This window comes from Truncatella angustata (genome assembly GCF_020726525.1).
Source record: "Truncatella angustata strain MPI-SDFR-AT-0073 chromosome Unknown BKA67scaffold_11, whole genome shotgun sequence".
Classification (NCBI taxonomy): Eukaryota; Fungi; Ascomycota; class Sordariomycetes; order Amphisphaeriales; family Sporocadaceae; genus Truncatella; species Truncatella angustata.
Window position 1 is genome coordinate 602,055 of NW_025763391.1, and position 19,350 is coordinate 621,404.

A 19,350-nucleotide genomic window follows, 5' to 3' on the forward strand; every position below is an offset into this window, starting at 1 on the left:
CACATGGTAGGCTTGTTATGTACGCTCTCTCACCCTTTGCAGGACCGTGGCGTATAAAAGTCTCCACCCATTCCACAAACATACGGAACATATACATCGTCATCGCGCTTGCGGCAATTCGGACTTTATGTGGTGATCTGGTTTGCAGACGCTTCGTTAACTGAATTCGGCAAGCTTGGCGGGAGAGGCTTACCATAAAGGGAAGTCTAGCCTAAATTTCAGCACTGTTTAGACTATTTTCGGAAAGCTAAGCGGCGCTACTGGTAAATACCTGATGGTGCATAATCCAGAAGGATACCACATGGCGCTATGAATACATATAAAAAGCGTCGACACCATTCGATAATGTGCCAGCAAGCAGAAATCAACACATGCAAGCCGCAATATTTATATCGCCTTCGTCATGTTTCCCACCAGCCTTATTGTTTTATTGTTGGCTGTCGTGTTGTTGCTAAAGCCCATAGCAGAATACATCATCGACTCCAAAAATCTCCGTCGCTTTCCCAATTACAATGTCCTTTCAGGCATCACAAATCTTGGATACATGATTGAACGGTGGCGCGGCTTTCGCTCCAAAACTCTTCACGATTGTCACAAGGTGCATCCTGTCGTCCGTATTGGGCCAAATTCACTCTCCTTTTCATCGGTCAGCGCCATGAAGGCGATATATGGGCACTCTACTACAACTATTAAAGGCGACATGTATTCGGATGCCGCTGGACCTTATCCTAACATTCTTGATGCAGTGTCCAAAGATGTGCATGCTCACAAGCGGCGGCTCTTGTCACACGCCTTCGCTACGCGAAATCTTGAGCAATGGGAATTCAAGATCGCCGACAAAGTGGAAAGGCTGGTCAAACAATTCGATCGAATCTGCGATACTCCAGAGGCAACACTTGATTATAGCAGATGGACGAATTTATTTACCCTAGATGCAATAGTTGATATCGCATTGAGTTACAGGTTGGGCTGTCTCGATCGGGGAGATGACGTGATTTTGACTGAGTCTCCTGATGGGAAGACAGAAGCAGTCAACTACATAGAGAGCCTACATGCTGTCAAGCGGGCAACTTCAGTGATAGTATGGTCATCAGCCTGGTTTGGTATGCTGCGATCGACGCTCAAGCTTGTGCCGGGCTTTTTCCGCAATCAATATAGCCGAGGCCAAGGATATGACCATATGGTTGCTTACCTTACTCAACGACGTATGCAGCGCTATCGCGATGGTGAGGCACTGGATGACCTACTCCAGTGCATCCTTGAGGACAAGGAAGGAAAGCCACAAGAGCTTGAGAGTGGTGAAGTTGAAGCCGAAGTTAACGTCTTATGTAAGCAATTTTTATTATCTCCCAATCAACAAGCAGCAAACTGACACTGTTTTGATCAGTGGATGCTGGATCTGACACAACGGCCACCGCTCTGGTGAACGTTATGTACTACTTGCTCCAAAATCCCTCCACTCTTGTTCGTCTTCGACGAGAGCTGGAGGACTTGTCAGATGATAACAGTGTCGTTTCTTACAGTCGCGTCAAGGATCTACCATATTTACGCGCCTGCCTTGACGAATCTTTACGTCTATCACCTCCATTGGCGTTCGGTCTGAATCGTAAAACCGGTCCAGATGGCGTGTGGGTTGATGGTAATTTCATTCCTGCCGCTACCATTGTAGCGGTGCCTGCATATACAGCTCACCGCAATCCAGCCATATTCACTGATCCAGAAGAGTTCAGACCAGAAAGATGGCTGTGTGCTGGCTCCAAAGAATTGCAGGCGAGCTTCATCCCATTTAGTGCAGGGGCCCGTGGCTGCATTGGCCGCAACATCACTTACATGGAACAACTCATACTGATGGCTACGTTGGTGCGCCGATACGATTTCTCATTTGTTGATCCAGATTGGAAGCTTGATTACGAGGAGGCTTTTATTCTATGGCCCAGTCACATGCTACTGAACATCAGTTTGAGACAACATTCATGTTCATAGATTGAGAGAGGGTAATATAGTATATTCAAAATACCATCCCCCTCTCTTTCCCTGAAACTTGGTTTTTTTTCCCCCTTCCTTTCAGACATCGGTTCCATGGAATTGCTGCGCTTCCAGTTGTGACTGAGCAACTCGGCTTTTTGTGTGGAAGCCTAGGCGAGCCTCGATTCCATTTAACATTGCCCACAACTTAGTTTTCAAGGCTAGCGATCGAATATATCTCGCCGCTGGCTGCAATCAGTGTGCTTCCTTGGTATGTTTTCATGGCAACTGACCATAGAAAAGAGGGTTCACAGCTATAAATTGGACCCCGTCCGGAAGGAAACCAGTAAGACATGCTGATGCAATCGACTGAGCATGAAAAAAGAGCTTGTTTTTTAGTACGCTCTGATGCTCCGGAGAACCTGGGATTTCCACCAGAGGCTCCACACTGTGATGATACCGTTGCGTAGTTTCGATCAATAGGATACTTGCCAAATGATAGTACAAGAAACCGGCAGCTGAAGGCAATATATCGTCGTGTAAGCAACGACTCATAGAAAGTATAATCGACGCCACTTACCCGCTGCCGGTGCACAAAACCAGGTTTGTGAGAGTCCATCAGCTGACCTGTCCCCAACAATAACACCCCTAGATGTCAGAGCTAGATTATCCCACCAGTGATCGATATCAACAGAGACCTTGGTTAGCTTCTGACCCTGCCCAGTAGATCCCATAGTTGATGCTGTTGTAAACTTCAAGTTGATCACTCTAGCCAGGAGGCACAACATTCGATTTGCCGTAGTATCTTCCCCGATCCCATCTCCGGGGAGCATAGTATCCCAATCACATGTTGGCGTAAGGGTCGGACACTCGTTAACCAGTGCGAGTGCTACGTCCTGCCTGGCATAGACCCAAAAACTTGCACGATACAAACTGCTTTCGTTCTTTTTTAGATCACCAGCTTGCATAATCGTACGTGCACCAAAAAGATGCTTTTCGTGATCCGGGCTCAGATTAGACAGTAGTTCGTAACTGGACAGCAAGATGGTAGCCGCAAGGAGAATGTCGTGGCTGATATAAGGCTGAGATATCTCCTTGATGAGCAACTTGAGGCTCTCACCGTAGTAACTCGACGCCACAGGATCCCAAACAAACTTTTCGGCTATGAAGCTCATATGCTTGGCAGACAACGCACAAATTGCGCACTGGAGAAGCTGTGACGAGAAAGCGCCTTTGACTACTTCTCTTTGAAAATTCATCGCGTGGTCCATCACATCCATCCATGTCCCCGGGCCATGCTGAAATATGCGCAGAAGCTCGAGAGCCTGGCCTGTAACAGTGATTTCTGAGAAAGTGGATTGCTGTAATACGCCTTGTTCAATATGAAGATGAGCGAGAGGCGCGTTCTGGAATATTTCATATGTTGATCCTGGCGCCTTATCGGTGATCGGTGCCGGCACGATAGGTGCAGATGGACTGTAGTGCCGCCTCGGGTGTGTTGAGCGTGCATCATGGACAAACACGCTATTCCGGATGCACTCTAAATTCTTAGACCTGCAATGGCCACATATGGGAGAGTTCTCATCACATTTGATACGTCGCGTTCGGCAGTTTTTGCTGCACTGCTATCAGTGAAAGATCGCATCTATGGTAGAAGGACAATCAACCATCCTTTCATCATGAGTACAGTGTCTCATTTGATTTTATGTAGAAACTCACCTGTTTTCCTACGCATATTTGGCATGTGGATCTATTTGTAGCATAGATACCGATGAAGTGATTACCGCTATCTTCAGTCGTCAATGCGTAGGTTAGGTGAAGTGTCTGCATTTGTTGGTTCGATTTTTCCTGTAGACGTTTATCGTTATGCTTATGCTTAAAGATGGCGACAGTGCCCCGCCGTGGGTGCTCGGAGCGGAGAAGGCGATTTTCCGTTCCTGTATCATTCAAGTGGATATCCTCAGCCCAAGTCCTAGATAATCGAGGCAGTGCCGCAATTTATCTTTGTAGACCAAGTAGATTCCATATCCTATAGGAAAATCGTCTCTCAGCATGATAGAACACTGTCACAGTCGCCCAAGGGTGTCCTCATGCAAATTACCAAATAATGCAGCCGCTCATGCGAGCGGCCGTGCCAGTTGAGCCTCAGCCGCACGAGGCTAATAGCAGGCAACGTCCGCAACAACATTTGAATCGAAATGTGAGATCTTCCTGCTCCTTTTATGTTCATCATTTCCACAGAAGCGTGGTTAAAGATCTTCTCATTCAACACGGAGTCTTCCAGAACTTTGGATCACCTCACTGTGCCTCCAGGCCAACTCATGTTCGGCGAGACCATGGCAGCGCTGCCAGGGTGCTGGACCCGCCCGACCGATATTACACAATCGAATCGCCAGAACATACATGAGTACATTTTCATACTGAAAGACAATCATGAATTTATAGCCTATGAGTATCGTGACGGTGCAGGTCCATAGATAAATGCCACTGATACAGAGTTTATTATTACCGTCCGACAGTATCTCATCAGCCACAACTTGAAGAACCTCCTGGGTATCGTGGTTCTAGAGAGAGACCCTAATGCGAAACTGCAGGAGTTTGTACTTTCGAATAGCCATGGTACTGTAATGCTCGATGCGAACATCACTAAATCCAGCGAGGCTTACCGAGTTACGGGTTGTGCCGCTGCGATCAATAAGACTACCGGCATCGTAGAACTTAAGGGCGGTCAATCTCATGCTAAGACGACGAAAGGAACCCATCAGGTCTTGTATGATGGCAAGGGGCTGCCGGACATGCCTGACGACAAGGAGGCGGCCATCCAAAATGCTTTGCACGAAGAGGGCATTATCGAGTAGGAGCCAGCAGTTGCCTTAATCTGGTTTCCATCATGTTTAGTCGAGTCTGCTGTTTATCGCCAATGGTGTAAAGAGTAGTCCGGGTTCTGAGTTTGAAGGGTTTCTATTTCAACAGCCTTCTGCAATACAGCATGACGGTAGCTGTGACTTTATATCTTTGAAATCAACAAAAGGCACTGTACATGGTCAGCGTTGATGGCATAAACCTCCTGGGGCTTCAATTTCACACTCAAAAACCTATCAGTTTAGCAAGCGACATGCATAGCCAAGTCTACGATGGCCATATATACTACGAAGTGCGTCAGGCTCAGGAAGTGGGCGACAACAGACTTGTCGGTCGTTTGTTGACGCCTGTAACTAAAATCACACGGAAACGTCTGCAAAGACTCTGAAAGGAATCAGAGCAAACGACAACAGTATTCGAAAAATTTATAAATATTCCTGGATTATGGCCAGGCATGCGTCTTGGTATGATGCATAGGATACTGGCCGTCAAATGCGAAGAGGTAAAGCTGCTGCCTCTACTGTGCGCTTAATCTGACAAGTAACATAGGAAATTATCAATTACCTCCATCACATATAATGGACAATCGTAGGACCTTTGCACGACTTAGTTCCAGGCGCAACAGTCATGAGGACTCGTCCTCCAGAATCTCTGTACCTCTGATTCATCGGACATGGCCAACAATTGTCTCCATATTCATTCTCCAAATAATGCGGCAAACCCATAAACATCGTTTGGGGTTTCAGCTCTCATTGTGAGGAAGTGTGCCTCTACGTGAGGATGTCCTCCAAGAATAGCCAACTGGAGAGCATCTGATACAGAAGCATTAGGCATATTCCATTCACAGCCGTGATCGAGCAGCTTTTTGACCATATCAAGGTGTCCTTCTTTGGCTGTTAGATTGATACATGTGGCCTCGTGCAAGTCTGAAATTAAAGTGTTTGCACCTCTTTTGACCAGCATGTCAACAATCTCTACATGACCTCTTTTAGCAGCCCATGTTAGAGCAGTAAGCCCATTGTCATCACAACCATTGACCTTACACTTTTCCGCGGAAATTAGAGCAAACGGTTGTTTGGCCTATGGGTAAGAGAAAAGTGTAAAAGTTTAATGTGGTGTGTTGGTACTACCCGAGCCAGAGTAATGGGGGAGGGGATTCAAGGGCTTGTTCAGCTGGAGCATAGCTCCTATTACAATACGCGTGTAATAAAACCCGTGTGCCAAGGTCAGTCTCTGCGCTTATACGTTGAATACCGAGCACCTCTGTCTGTTCATACGCTACCCTAGCAATTGACTGCATCTGAATCTAGCTTAGCAGTTCACTGACGTTTTGTTTTGCATCAAATTTGACGCGCATGGAACAGCACTAATGAGAGGCGATCATCAGGTCAATACCAGGTAGGGTAGCCTGGCGTCCCGAAACCATTGCACCAAATAACACATTTTCGGATCAGGTATATCGCGCGGTCAAAATCGACCAAGCTGCTCGTATCACTGTGAGTTTACTCTTGTCTATTTTCCGTAATCGCGCTACGCGATTATTAAAGGCATAAAGAGTATCGCGAATCTTGAGGTTCCAAATATCTCATCCTCAGTTACCGCTTAGAGTAGAAAAATACGGGTCAAAAATTGGCTTACTAGTTGATGCCGTGGCATTTCTCTCCTGCTACTTCAAGTTTGCAATTTTGCTCCTTACGGTGCTATCAGCTTTTGGACGGAAGTCCTGGTTTGGCAATGTTGGAAATGAAATAGCCTCGGAATTGGCGAACTGAAGGCGCCAAAACTCGGACGCGCCGCGTCGGTCAGGATCACCAGCAACTACTACACCTTACATAGCCCCAACATGTTCGAAGAAGATTAATGTTGTTGAATGTGCAATAGGTCTGTATTAGCTTCGTCTGCTGGGAAGAAGAAGATGAAGCTGTGAAGAGATGGCCTCGCTCTACCCGTGCCACGTACCTACTTTACGTGAGCGAGCTCGCCGAGTCCCCTGAAAAGGGGGTACGTGGCACGGGTAGGTTAGGGTACTCCACAACATTGTTTTCGTGATCCCTTCTTCGTTTAAGCGATGGACTAGCAAGCAGTTGCTCCGCTATCACGTATTTAAGATCCCCCATCGTCCAACGCCACCCTTTGGGCCGTGACCACGTGCTCAAATATGTCAATCGCGCACTCGGTGCTACCTGTTGTCATGGTCGCGGTTCGTGGTGCGGACTTTGTTCAAGACAGACGAAGATAAATGTTAATGTTGCAATAGGGAACTGAAGTTGAATGAGCACTAGATTTCAATACAAATCAACCAATTTGTCCCAGTTCGTGTCATAAGTGCTCAAGAAGTTATCCTGCAGGATACCTAACAGCGGTCGAGCATTCTCTCTCTCCGTCTTGAAGGCTTCCCACCACCAATGGTCTGGCCCCTGGAGTGCCTCAATTCCACGTGCTACTAAATCCTTGTTTACCCAATGCAGCATTCTGTGTATTACAAAATCGTCTAGTAAAAAGATACTATTGAGTAAAGTCCCGGGCAACACCCGGCTTTTCCGACGCCTCTGCTCCGCCCGCATGGCGGCCTTCGAGGGGAGGGCAACCCGCTCCGCAAACACAGCGGCCAAGACTTGAGCCTGGAAGTCATACATTGAAAATGTCGATGCGAAGTGCGTGATACCCATAAACGCCAAAGTTGGGTCAGGAATATAGAAGATATCCTCGTGCAGGTTGTGGGCTGTTCTACCATCGGAGGTGATGATGACCGTTTCGTCCGCATCCTCATAAGCCGTGGATGGCCGCTCTAGAAGCGGACCAAGGAAAGGAAAAGTGGTATGGTATCCTGTCGCAATTATTACATAATGAATGCTCTCCAGCACTCGACCATCTTGAAGCACCACTTTCCCCGGAAGAGGGTCGTCATCATCGAGCGTCTGAGGTCTAAACGTAGGTCGACCATTTACGTTGCTAATGGTAGTGAATTCGGTTGCCATGGCCACTTTCTCGGCATTCTCGTGGTTTGATTGATCCCTGAAGTCCACTCTAGTGTCTTTCGCACTCTGGTAAACCTTGGCACCATTGTTTACTAGTTCATTGGTGATCTCTGCCGCAGAAATGAACCCTCCGATGATGAGCACCGTTTTACCTTGGTATAGTTTAGGTGTACGGTATTGTTTGGAATGCATCACCCGATTCGCGTGCGCGTGCTTCCAGGAAGATAGACCCGGGATATCAGGTACCCGAGGCTCACCGTATCTACCTGCAGCCACAACGACGGCATCGAAGATCCAAGTCTTCCGTTCCAGCGTATAACTTGCCGAATTCGCAACCAATTTAGACGCCTGGACGCGCCATTGCGCATCGCCTTGTTTTGTGACAGATTCTACACGGGTACTGAAGTGAATCTTATCTTCGACACCGTGAATCTTGGCGATACGCTGCAGATACGCCAGCACCTCATTATGGTCAAGGGGTGCCCGCTTCCCGTCGGGCCAGTCTCCAAGAGAGGTGCGCATGGTCTGCTCGCTGCCCCTGCTCTTCATATTCGCATATACTGGGCCTGGAGGAGCAAAAATCAACGGCGCCTTCTCCGGACTCAAACCCTCGGCTATCGGCTCGTCCCAATCCGGGACTGGCGGTCGAGTACTTGGAAACGGTGAGTCTCGACCAGTTTGCGGGCTAAACTCCCAGACTCCGCCGGCAATGTTTGCACGCTCGAAAACAGTTACACTGATTCCGGTGCGGAGCAAATGCGCGGCTGATACTATACCGCTCAGCCCGGCACCAACAACGGCCACGGTCCTGATCTTGCCGAACTGGGTGGAATTGCTCATTATGTGTCAGATTTCGTCTTTGAATCTATTATATGTGTTGTGGCTGATGAATAAAGAAGATAAAAGGCAAGAGAATAATGGAGGGTAACATTTGTACTTGTACCACCGTTAACCCCGCTCTTGGCACGGCCGTCGTTCACATTCCTCCAGTGCCAACAACACCTGCACGAATTGAGGGAGCTGTGCTGGAGCCCGGCATCGACCTGGCCCCAGCGTACCTGACAATGGCTATCATAAACCCCTAGGGCGGACCAATTACTGTAACACCTCTCATGCCTCCAATATCGGTAGTCCAGCCCCAGTCTGGGGAGACAATGAACCTGGCACGATCCACAGCGGCGGACTCGACAGCCGTGGTGGTCCGGACTGTCTGGGCAGATAACGTCCCCATTTTTTAAGCCCCGAGGAATAAATCCAGGCCCGCTCCGGTGGCAGCTAGCTCCTTGATCGAGGCCACGTTCGTCGTTCCGGATGGGCACTATATGACAGGAGCTGGTATTGGTGTCTTACAAGTAGGTTGCCGGTCCTTTGCCCGCTACCTTACTAATTGGCTTTAGGAATGGTACACACATCTTCGTTCATTTCACGAATCCGAACGATTTCATATTAATAATGCCGAGCGACATTAAAGACACCTTTATTTATCACCTCGCGTAATAGTTCGCCCTCCTCATCACGTTCTGCTTATTACTACGAATGCTTATTGACAAGTTGCAGATCCGTATCGCCTTTAGGGTGGACCTTCTAGTAAGTCGTCGCCCGGACGGTCCTGTAACGCACTAGGTTAGTAAAATTACTCCATCGATAATGATCCGCTCCGTACAACCATTCCGTTTACTATCGATAAAGCGCTTTTTGTTTACCATTATAATTTTCGATCAAATCCGAGCTCTCTCTCGCTTATTTGCAGAAATCTAAGCATCGTAAGCATCTATCTATACTTGTTCTTGCGAATCGTAAACTGCTCGGAGGCGATATTACGAGTTTTAAAAGATAGTTCATGGGAACAAGGGCGGTCGGTAGCAGCGAAAGTCCAAGAGGTTGTTGCCGCTCATAGAGGCAAAGCATGCCGAGAGATCTCATGAGTGGGAACCCCACTACAAATTCTGGACATTCGACAGGCAGCCGACCGAGCTCACTTACAAAGACTGCAATCATTCTCCGAGGTTGAAGTCATTGACGGCAGTCAGGAGCCACTATCGTGAACAACATTTCGTAAATCGATCAAGGCAACAGGGCCCCATAGAGCTTCTCACACAGGATGATGATGATGATGATCTCCACGATCAGGGTGCACCAAGCCAGAAACAACACACAAACAAAGAAAAATGCCAAGGTTCTGCGAGAGCCCGTCGTCAGCAACCACTTGACGACGTAAACAACAACACAAGTGGCCAGCAAAAGTGTGCAAATTATTCACCGAACGGGAATTATGTAGAGGTCTCACGGTTGGGCGAAGTTCCTGCCACCGGACTAAAGATGTTGGATCATATGAAAGCGTTCATGCCTTGCCTGTCGTCTGCACTTGCATATATGCATTCCAAAGGGGCAACACATGGAGATCTGAAACCTCATAACGTGCTGTTGAATAACCAGCATACATGACTTGGGGATTATGGCACAGCCGAATGCGTAGCAGGGTTTGCACCAGGGCCCAGTTCGACAGGCAGGAGGACAACTCTCCCTCTCGCCCGGCCGCTGTAGACGTTTGCGCGACGCTCGCACCAGCAGGGTGTAGAAAAAGCGCCTGCTTTTATGAGCATGCGTCATTGCCATGGTTCGAGGACAGTTGTTGACAGAGTCAGGTAAATGTCCTTCGGGTCAGATGGGCACTCTAGAAGAGATGGAGTCTGATGTTATGGATGCTATGATTGGGGTTCAGGAATGAATCCCTTTAAGAGATTAGGCCATCTCTACGCGCGACATGAAAATACAGTCGACGAGGACTTGATACTTGATTACTACTGCTAGTATTGACTCATGTCAAGTAGCACACTGCACTTACATCAAGAGGAGACTGTGACGAACTACTTCGGGCGCTGGGCTGATTTCTTTCTGGGAATTATTGCTCAGCTGATGAGACTTGTAGTTCAAAATGGAAGAGCTTTGAGAGGGAATGAAAGTATACTGATCGTTCATGGTTGGACTATCATGTGTAACTATGACAGTTTCTACGGTTGGTATAGAACACTGTGTGGTGGAGGATAGGTCTGATGCCCTAATTCTATTCGAGCATAAGATAGCACATGCGGTGCTCGCATGAGCGTAGGATCGCAAGTGTGGCGCTTTTAGAGCGTGGAATGAAAGTAACGTTATTTACCCCCTAGTGGACCCCCCTCCTTTTTATCACAAATTCTTTGAATGTTGAAAACCTGCATCAAAACCAAAATTGGTCGAAAAAAATTTAAATAGACATTCTACGTATACATTGGATAGTATGCTATACGCAGAGTTTTCAATGTGTCTGAGGTCTGAATGTTATCGAATATATGTAAGGATTTAGCATTCAAGCATTTTAGCATTAATTCAGACTACTTATATGGCATTAACCCTGCTAAAACGCGATCTCTTTAGCAAAGGTGGCCCATTTATGGGTGTGGCCCATTAAGGGTAAAATACGTTATGGGTGCTGTCAAGTAGTATATAGAATTCTAAGTCTAAATCAGAGAATATCGGCGTACAGAAAGTGAGCAAATGCCCACTAGATAAGTCACGTGAGGCCTACCATCGACAAGAGCACGGATCTCCGCCAGTCTCCCTCAAACCAAGTTGGTCAAGACGTAAGTCCGCGTCTAACTTTTCTTCTTCCCTGGTTCAACAATCTACTCGTGGTGAACCCCCCAGAATAGAACGACCACGTACATTAGGGTCTATTCTATCATCAGCCAGTCTTTGTATCCAATCGCAATGGTGTAGATGATTTTAACCCCCAACGCAGTGATGATAATGTGCCAGCTAACTAATACCAATGACCTCCAGTTAGAGATCAGCTTCGATTCGAAAGTATTGATGTAAAGCAGATTGAACGTATTGCCGCTCAATTTGAGCATATATTACGCCAAGTCGGTACCTCGACGACCCAGTCGGTCAAAAACCTTTGCGCGGTTAGTGATGCAGAAATCATCGAGCTCTGGAATTGGAATGCGTCTCTTCTCAGAGCCTTCATCGAATGTGTTCACAGCCTAATCGGCGACACCATAAAGCAGCAGCCTCAATCTCCCGCGGTATGTGCTTGGGATGAAAATCTGTCCTACTCTAAGTTGGACAAATTTTCCAACCGCTTGGCATGATATCTGGCTACTCTAGGAATAGGTCCTGGAAGTATTATACCTCTTTGCTTTGAAAAGTCAATTTGGTATCCAGTAGCAGCTTTAGGGACAATGAAAACCGGCGCGGCTTACGTAGCTATGGACTCAACGCAGCCAGAAGCGCGTTTGCAGTCAATCGTCCCGCAAGTCAACACAAAATTCGTCCTTTCGTCTGTGGAAAATGAGGCGTTGGCAGGTCGCCTTTCGAATGCAAAGGTGGTTGTCGTCGATCGAAGTCACATTTTACAATACTCCCATGTTCGACGGCGCAACATTTACCTGAAGTCTGTCCATCTGATGTATTATATGGTACGTATTCCCGGATTCTGTTTTGTTTAATTATTCGCACTGTTTGATCAACCGCGTGGGAAATTGATTCCTATCTCCGTGGTTTCTTCGATGCTATCAGTCCTCCCTCGAATTGAAGCAGGCTGATCATGAGTTGTTTTACACTTTTATTCACAAATGAATCAACAGGCATACTAAAAGGTATTGTAGCAACCTACGGAAATTTTGCATCAGCAGCGACGCATCAGGCAGACGTATTGAACATCAAGCCAGGAACCCGTGTATTTGATTTTGTGTCGTACAACTTCGACGTCTCTTGGTCAAATCATTTGCAGACCTTAATTTGTGGTGGTGATCTTTGCATGCCATCAGAACGGGAGCGCAAGGACGACATGGTCGGCGTGTTCAACCGAATGAACTGCGATTATGTCATTTCACTACCTCCGTAACCTATTCACTGGAACCGTCCACCATTCCAGGACTAAAGACGTTAGTGATGGGAGGTGAAACTATCTAAGCAAAGAGGTTGCGCGATGGATAGGAGTTGTGAATATCATTGGCATATATGGGCCCGCAGAGTGCACTCAAGCATTATCATTGGAACGTCTTGGCGCGGCAATGCACAACAATTATGTTGGGCACTCTTATGGTGCGAGCACTTGGCTTGTGTTAAGGTGTTGCGAGCCTTAATCAGTAAGGATGTTAATTTCCTCAACGATGGGTTTGCTCAAACCATGATCGAGAGAAATTTTAGTTTTGAAGATGTTTTGCGTGCCGGGTTATCGGGACGATTTCTCTCTTGGAACGAATACCAAGTGAGAAATCACCAGTCACAAAATGTTACTCCTTTGAATTTGCACATTCCAAACCCACCACTACTCGAAGCGGCAAATCCATCAAACTTTGGCGTCGCCAACCAACCATTCCCTCTTCTTCCAGGATACACTCGCTATCCCGGTACCTCTGAATTTGCCGATCCTTATATCAATAATATCCACATTTCTACGGCCACTACACTTGCTGCCTTTGTTGCTAATGCTAGCGCAATAGGTTTGACCTTTGCTCAATTTTCTCAAGATGATGCAGTATCACCTTTTTGCATTTCTCCCTTGCAAGATCAAAGCACCGATCCCCATAGTCTAGAAACAGGGCTTTACAACAATATCGCGCGGGATTTGCGACCAGCAGCCAACCAGATTACTACATCTCACCATCCATACCTTGACGTAATCCCTTTTCCCGAATTTCGCAGCCGCGCCATCTCAGTACTGGACATGGATCCACCGCTGATCGACGAGGACGAACTCTGTGCGGATCTGGTGGGTGGTGGAGTCATCTGTTGGGGCGGTTACAGGGGAGTAGGTCATGGTAGGGGTGAGGGAACGCCTTGGGATATGCGGAGCTGGGAGGCGGCACCTTGGTTTTTACGAAAGTGGTGGATGTTAACGGGGGATGAGAATTGTGAAATGTGGAGCCACGCTAAGTGGTGGTGGGCTCTGAGGGGTGGGAATGTAACAGACCGACGTCGTTAGAGGGCAGCAGGAGTGATCACAATACAGCAGAGTAGGTAGCACGGGGTAGAGTACAGAGGAGGCTGGTTGGTAGTAGAGGTAAACTGTAGAGTAGAAGTATATGTCGTCCAAGAGTATGAAGTCAAGCTTGCCGGCTTATAGCTGGCTAAGCGCCTGTATATGTCCTTCGTCCTGAGATACTAGCATAGACATACTAGAACCTCTATTCGGGGTCTCCGTGGCCCAGACGCTCAGGGCTTTCGAAGGGAAATGAGTTCCCAAGGTCTCCGATAGTCTAGACTACTGGTACATCACGGGGCTTCCGAAGGGAAGCTGGTACTCAGTGTCTTCGATAGTCCAGACTATTGATACTGGATTATGGCGTTCGGTATGGCCGTGACTATCGAGCAGTAACTGCCGAGCTATAGCTGTCAAGTTGTGCCACGGATGAAAATATGACCTGAAAAGAGTTTAAAGAATCCATAAGTTCTGCGTCTTGGGGTCAAAAGTCGGTAAAAAACAAAAGTATCAAGTAATTGACTTGAGCTATAACAGCAAGGTATCTAATATAAGGTCTGCCTTCCACGTCTCTTGCCGTCTTTCCAAATTAAAGCTCGCGCTTGTGCTCCAAGTAACGGCTTCGCTACACAGATTTTTATGGCAAAAATGCCTGCTTGGGCCGTACGCCTTACTCAATATCAACCTTGGAACAGGCAGCTTTTGGTAATAATTATACGATAGCGCATTATGGGCAGACCTTTTCGATGTAAAAATTAAATACAAATACTTACTGCCTTTCAGTCGTCGTGTTGACTCTGGGAACAGTCGCCCGTCTCCTTGAGATCAATAATTTTTACAAACTCCCGCACAAAGGTTATTGTAGTTTGATTAGTAACTCGATTGGAGGATACAAGTGTCGTAGATTTGGAGTCTTCAGAACTTGATACGGGGGCATTTCTTTTTATCTGAGCTGTGATTCTACCAAAAGTCTAGGGATAAGGCGACAGATCTGAACGTTATGTTACATTATACCTCTGGAGGTTTCACTTGATAGCCCGATACGCAAGCGTAGTGATGCGCTTGCCTGGGTTTCCGTCGATGTTACAGGCAGTTTCAAACCCTCCAGTATTTCCAGGCCGTCTTTGGAGATTCGGACGGCATGTCTATACGACGGCGGCATGATGCGGATTGTACGAGTTGAACATTACCCAGCGCCGATCTCGAGATGACTTCATATACCGTCAACCTGGTCTCAAATGGCGAGTTAGCCAGAAGGGCGAACATGATCATAATCGTCCTACAGTTCATGCGTGGCCATTTAATAAATCATACCACGTCGGTCTCACCGAGAGCGAATCCTCGACGACAACGAGCCTCGGCTGAAGGAAGATCCAGGCCAGGAATATTACCCCTTCGGCATGGAATAATGCCGGAAACATCGAACCATCAAATGACATTACCAAGCAGATCTCGATGGCTTTGGTCGATTCTGCCATCATGTGATAGTGCTGCAGACCAGGGTCTACCGACACGTCTTGATGAGTTGTGTGCAAGTCAGAGGCTCAGCAGGCCACGGAGGCTGCGTTCATGGCTGGATCGCTGGTCATCCAATCACAAGCTTTGCACGGCTCCAGAGAAGGACCTACAGAAGACGAGGAGCTCAAAGGATACCAATACTTGTATCGTGAGGTCCAAATAATACCAGGCGACTCCATTTCAGATTGCAAGCGAGCCCTAAAGAAACAGCTTATAAATACTGTGGACTTGATTGATACACGGCATATAGGCAGGGATGTCGAAGTATGGCAAGACTTCGAAGCGTTTCGCCACTATACCCTTCAGGATAAACACAAAATCAGTATAGCCGAGGCCAAGGAGGGTGGTGGCTATCTCGAATCATTGTTCCAAAAGTTGAGAGGTACTAGGAAGCGCGGGAAGAGAGATGGAGCAAAGGCTAAAGTTCATTTCTGGCCAGGTTACTAAGACTACGCTTGAGTAATCGAAACTCTGCTTACTTACGAAATCTCAGTTAAACCGTGATCAGTGGGCTTTGTATGAAAAGTGATTTGTGCTCTAGGAGTTGCGGACTTCTATACAGTCGTATGAGTGTTTGACGACATCGCTCTTGTGCCACATATCCTTGCATCACGCGGCAGCCAGTACGCCACATTGGTTCTTGCTTAGCCAGCAAATTGAGTGACCGGAAATGTCCAAAAATCTGTCCCGTCATGCCCACAGAAAGGGCTCCAAAAAGTGGCCAGGTCCCCCAGCGTCCTAGTTATTCGATAATACATAATCTGTTTTATCATAATCTTATTCATCTGATGGTCCTGGCTTGCAAAAGAAATACAATATAACCATATTACTGTACGTGTTGACTCTACTAGCTGCCAGGTCGTTGTTAGGGCTGTTTAGTCCATCGGAGCAAGCGTAGGCGACAAACAGACCTTGGGACGTTATTGCTTGTCTCTATTCAGCTTCACCGGAGCCAGGCCCCGAAACCAGGAGGCACTAGAGGCTTGTCCTCGCTTCTTGTTCCTGATATATTCTCGAAAAACTGCCAGAGATAATGGCGAAGAATGGATGACATCAAAGGACGCCGTATCTCGTAATTTGATGGATATCTTCGTTAGAGATGAGACTGAAGTGGCCATTACTTGGACGAAAATCTCCGCTCGTCCACTTCAAGAGCATTCGGGGGTCCTTTCTTGTCATGGACTTCCTCGCTGGCTTTCGCCATCCAGTATGTTATCTACAAGCACAAACACGAAGGTGTGAACCGGGAGGAAATTTGGCTTTGCGTCGTTGATACAGCTTTCTTCACGAACGGTACGTTCTTACAGGATCTCAAGTTGATCCAGTTTTTCAAGATAAGGTTCCAAACCATCATGCGATCTTTCTCACAACGATTAGACGAGATCATTCAAAGATGTTTGTCAAGAAAACCGATGATGGCTGCTGGCGATGATCTGCCTGTGGTCAAGGACTTGGCTCTGGGAGTGTGTTTTGCCATAGTAAGGGACGGTCCCCACGTTAAATACAAACAAACAAACAAACAAACGAACCGACTGGGTAACATCAAATATTATTACCTGTCAGATCGGGGTTGGCAGCAGAGTGAAGAGTTACAAGATAGGCAATAGGTATGGTATAGATTGAATACAGACTGAACTCTGCCCCTCCAACTAACAGCTAGCCCGCCCTTTTTTATTTAGCGCTTTTGTAACGCAGCGCCTGTACTTTGCGTAATGGGCACTGCCGCAAATTTGTTGGCCCCGTTTTAGCGTGCATCCCAGGGGCAGAGCTCCTGAGACGCCGCTCATACGCTGCAGTTACAGTCCTTGATTGAGATGTGCGCCTTGTTGCAATTCCTGTCTGACATTACCCCATAGTAAGAGCATGAGCCTGTAGTCATATACAGCCCCATAACATGAAAAGCCGTCATAAACCCCTTAGTCCCGTTGCCAGTCGATGGGATGCGTTCCTTAATAAAAATTAGTATGTTCTTTTAAGTTGAAAGGGAAAATAAATCACCATCGGCTTTTGTAATTCTGAGCGCGGCAGTATCATGCCTCTTCACCTTTGTAGTAAACGAACCCTTGAAGATCCCGAGATCCTTGCCGCTCCACATATCATGAACCAAGTAAGGCTGAGACTTTTGATCTTTCAGGCCAGGAATTTCAGCGAAAATAGCCGTTAGTGGCTCCTCAACCTCCTTAGTGTTAAGCATGAATGTGTGAACGCCCCTTACTGAGTTTCCAGCCCAATAATTGGCTGGGTGAGTGGCATTTCCCACACCGTCCCATTTGTATGGAACCACGCCTTTTCCATAAACAGGATCTTGATTGAACGCAATAATCTCCTTGTTCTTAAAAATAGTCAAGACTTCGTCTTGGATAGAGTCCAGCTTCGTACCGATAATCAAGGGGCTCTTGAGCGCAGCCCAAAGAACAAAATGACTGCGATTCTCTTCGATGGTAAGATTGCCATTCCCTACTTCGAGCATATCCCAGTCGTTGTGACCCCAGAAATCCGATACATTAGCGTAAAAGGCTGCCTGATTTAGTATGGGCATCAAAGCTTGGCTATATTCATAGCTTCCTGTCCACGAGGGATATATGTCGCTGAACATACGCCAACTGTGGCCCGTCTTATTACCCCAAGTTACAACATTGGCATGACCCCAAATGCAAAGGGAGTATTGGATCGTACGGTTCTGTTTGGCCAAAGCATCATGCATACGCATATAACGCTTTGAGCTGTTAGAGGTAGACCAATCATATCCTAGGGGGACATAGCCATCAGGAGTTCCCCCATTATCCGGGTACATCTGGGGCACATCCACCCATTCGTCCGGAACATAACAATTGTCGTATTTCAGGTCTATAAATGGGCACTTAGTATTAGAGTAGTTTGGAATAGAAATAGGGTGAACTCACAGTCAATGCCCCATTCAGCGAATGCTTCTGCATCAATGGCCTCGAAACCCAAAGAGCCAGGATAACCTCCGCATGTTTGGGTTCCTATGAGTACATTAGTCAGATTCTGATAAACAACCACCAACCGGCCCATTTACCTGCATCACCGTAGATACCTAGCTTCATGCCCTTAGCATGGACTTCATCGGCGACGTTTTTTATCCCATTAGGAAACTTTACCGGATCTGGCATGATTCTTTGAGTTGCATTGTCACGACCACCTTGAAAGCTCCAGCAATCATCAATATTCACATATTGATAGCCAAGGTCTTTTAATCCAAGGCTCACTAACAAATCTGCAGTGTTAACAAAGGTTTGGTCGCTAATATTGCAGCTGTACTCGTTCCAAGAATTCCAGCCCATTGCTGGGAGTCGGCCAGTGCCATCAGGATTGACCGAAGCCTCCGCAAGACCGACAATGGCAGAGACAAGTACTAGTGCCGTTTTCTGCATAATTTCGGAGTAACGAAGCAAGTTATAGGTATGGCGCGGACTGCGAGGACCGTCAATACACGATAGGGCTTAACAACATCTTATAGAAAGCATGACGTTGTACTCTCAGATATTAGACGCGAACGAGGTGTATCATGGGGCATTTGGGGTTTTACCCATTTTCAATAATTGCAAAGACTTGAGCTACATTGAATGGAAAGACACCTTTGCTTTAATCGGGCAAGTCATCATTATTTTGTGGCGCGAACACTATTTTTATACTGCCAGAAATGGTCTAGTCGATAAATCGGTATATCTACACGGGTGGAAAGTAAATGTCATTACTGTACCTGCTTCCCAAGCAATGTATTATTGGATCTCGGAGAGCTCCCATATTAACACTAGGCCGCAAGTGGTGGACATGCCGTCCACGTAAAAGTGGCGAGGCGGGGCCTCGACTTCCGCATTTCCTAATTAGCTTTCATATCTTTGGTAGGTCGGGCTTGCTCCGAGCGAATACAATTTCGATCGGACCTATCAGCGAAGTATCTGCCTTACCTAAAGTTGCAGCCTGGAAATCGATAGATTTACTATGTTGCAACTAATGTTACTATGATAGCGCAGCCTAAGCTGTCGAAGTAGTGTTATTATACAACTAAATTTTCGTAAGACCTTTCAATAATAACAT

General features: G+C 46.9%; 7 protein-coding genes across 7 annotated transcripts; 4 read left to right on the forward strand and 3 right to left on the reverse strand.

Moving 5' to 3' along the window:
• Positions 1 to 403: 403 nt before the first annotated feature.
• On the forward strand, positions 404 to 1,983 carry BKA67DRAFT_526893 (cytochrome P450; the record flags this gene model as incomplete). The annotated part of the gene is made up of 2 exons (XM_046098792.1): positions 404 to 1,328; positions 1,388 to 1,983. The coding sequence occupies 2 exons, from the start codon at positions 404 to 406 to the stop codon at positions 1,981 to 1,983; spliced, it is 1,521 nt and encodes a 506-aa protein (XP_045951947.1).
• Positions 1,984 to 2,064: 81 nt separating this feature from the next.
• BKA67DRAFT_595785 (uncharacterized protein) lies at positions 2,065 to 3,709 on the reverse strand (the record flags this gene model as incomplete). Its single annotated transcript, XM_046105210.1, has 4 exons — positions 2,065 to 2,210; positions 2,259 to 2,483; positions 2,546 to 3,295; positions 3,685 to 3,709. 4 exons carry the CDS (start codon positions 3,707 to 3,709, stop codon positions 2,065 to 2,067), a joined length of 1,146 nt encoding a protein of 381 aa, XP_045951948.1.
• Positions 3,710 to 4,182: 473 nt separating this feature from the next.
• On the forward strand, positions 4,183 to 5,543 carry BKA67DRAFT_585038 (uncharacterized protein). The gene is made up of 2 exons (XM_046104182.1): positions 4,183 to 5,329; positions 5,377 to 5,543. The coding sequence occupies exon 1, from the start codon at positions 4,188 to 4,190 to the stop codon at positions 4,440 to 4,442; it is 255 nt and encodes an 84-aa protein (XP_045951949.1). The 5' UTR covers positions 4,183 to 4,187; the 3' UTR covers positions 4,443 to 5,329; positions 5,377 to 5,543.
• Positions 5,544 to 7,112: 1,569 nt separating this feature from the next.
• BKA67DRAFT_595801 (FAD dependent oxidoreductase) lies at positions 7,113 to 8,645 on the reverse strand (the record flags this gene model as incomplete). The annotated part of the gene is made up of 1 exon (XM_046105211.1): positions 7,113 to 8,645. One exon carries the CDS (start codon positions 8,643 to 8,645, stop codon positions 7,113 to 7,115), a length of 1,533 nt encoding a protein of 510 aa, XP_045951950.1.
• Positions 8,646 to 12,975: 4,330 nt separating this feature from the next.
• On the forward strand, positions 12,976 to 13,773 carry BKA67DRAFT_541659 (uncharacterized protein; the record flags this gene model as incomplete). The annotated part of the gene is made up of 1 exon (XM_046100973.1): positions 12,976 to 13,773. One exon carries the CDS (start codon positions 12,976 to 12,978, stop codon positions 13,771 to 13,773), a length of 798 nt encoding a protein of 265 aa, XP_045951951.1.
• Positions 13,774 to 15,339: 1,566 nt separating this feature from the next.
• Positions 15,340 to 15,735, forward strand: BKA67DRAFT_664514 (uncharacterized protein; the record flags this gene model as incomplete). Its single annotated transcript, XM_046108391.1, has 1 exon — positions 15,340 to 15,735. One exon carries the CDS (start codon positions 15,340 to 15,342, stop codon positions 15,733 to 15,735), a length of 396 nt encoding a protein of 131 aa, XP_045951952.1.
• Positions 15,736 to 17,000: 1,265 nt separating this feature from the next.
• Positions 17,001 to 18,885, reverse strand: BKA67DRAFT_631893 (glycoside hydrolase superfamily). Its single transcript, XM_046105598.1, has 4 exons — positions 18,329 to 18,885; positions 18,192 to 18,275; positions 17,287 to 18,135; positions 17,001 to 17,236 (listed from the first exon to the last, which is right to left on the reverse strand). The coding sequence occupies exons 1-4, from the start codon at positions 18,681 to 18,683 to the stop codon at positions 17,205 to 17,207; spliced, it is 1,320 nt and encodes a 439-aa protein (XP_045951953.1). The 5' UTR covers positions 18,684 to 18,885; the 3' UTR covers positions 17,001 to 17,204.
• Between the last annotated feature and the right edge of the window lie 465 nt (positions 18,886 to 19,350).

Coding starts and splice junctions, on each gene's coding strand:
- BKA67DRAFT_585038 (XM_046104182.1), top strand. CDS start 4,188: ATGTTCATCATTTCCACAGAAGCGTGGTTAAAGATCTTCTCATTCAAC.
- BKA67DRAFT_631893 (XM_046105598.1), bottom strand. CDS start 18,683: ATGCAGAAAACGGCACTAGTACTTGTCTCTGCCATTGTCGGTCTTGCG. Junction 18,276..18,328: donor AGGTATCTACGGTGATGCAG/GTAAATGGGCCG, acceptor ATGTACTCATAG/GAACCCAAACATGCGGAGGT. Junction 17,237..17,286: donor CAGAATTACAAAAGCCGATG/GTGATTTATTTT, acceptor ATTTTTATTAAG/GAACGCATCCCATCGACTGG.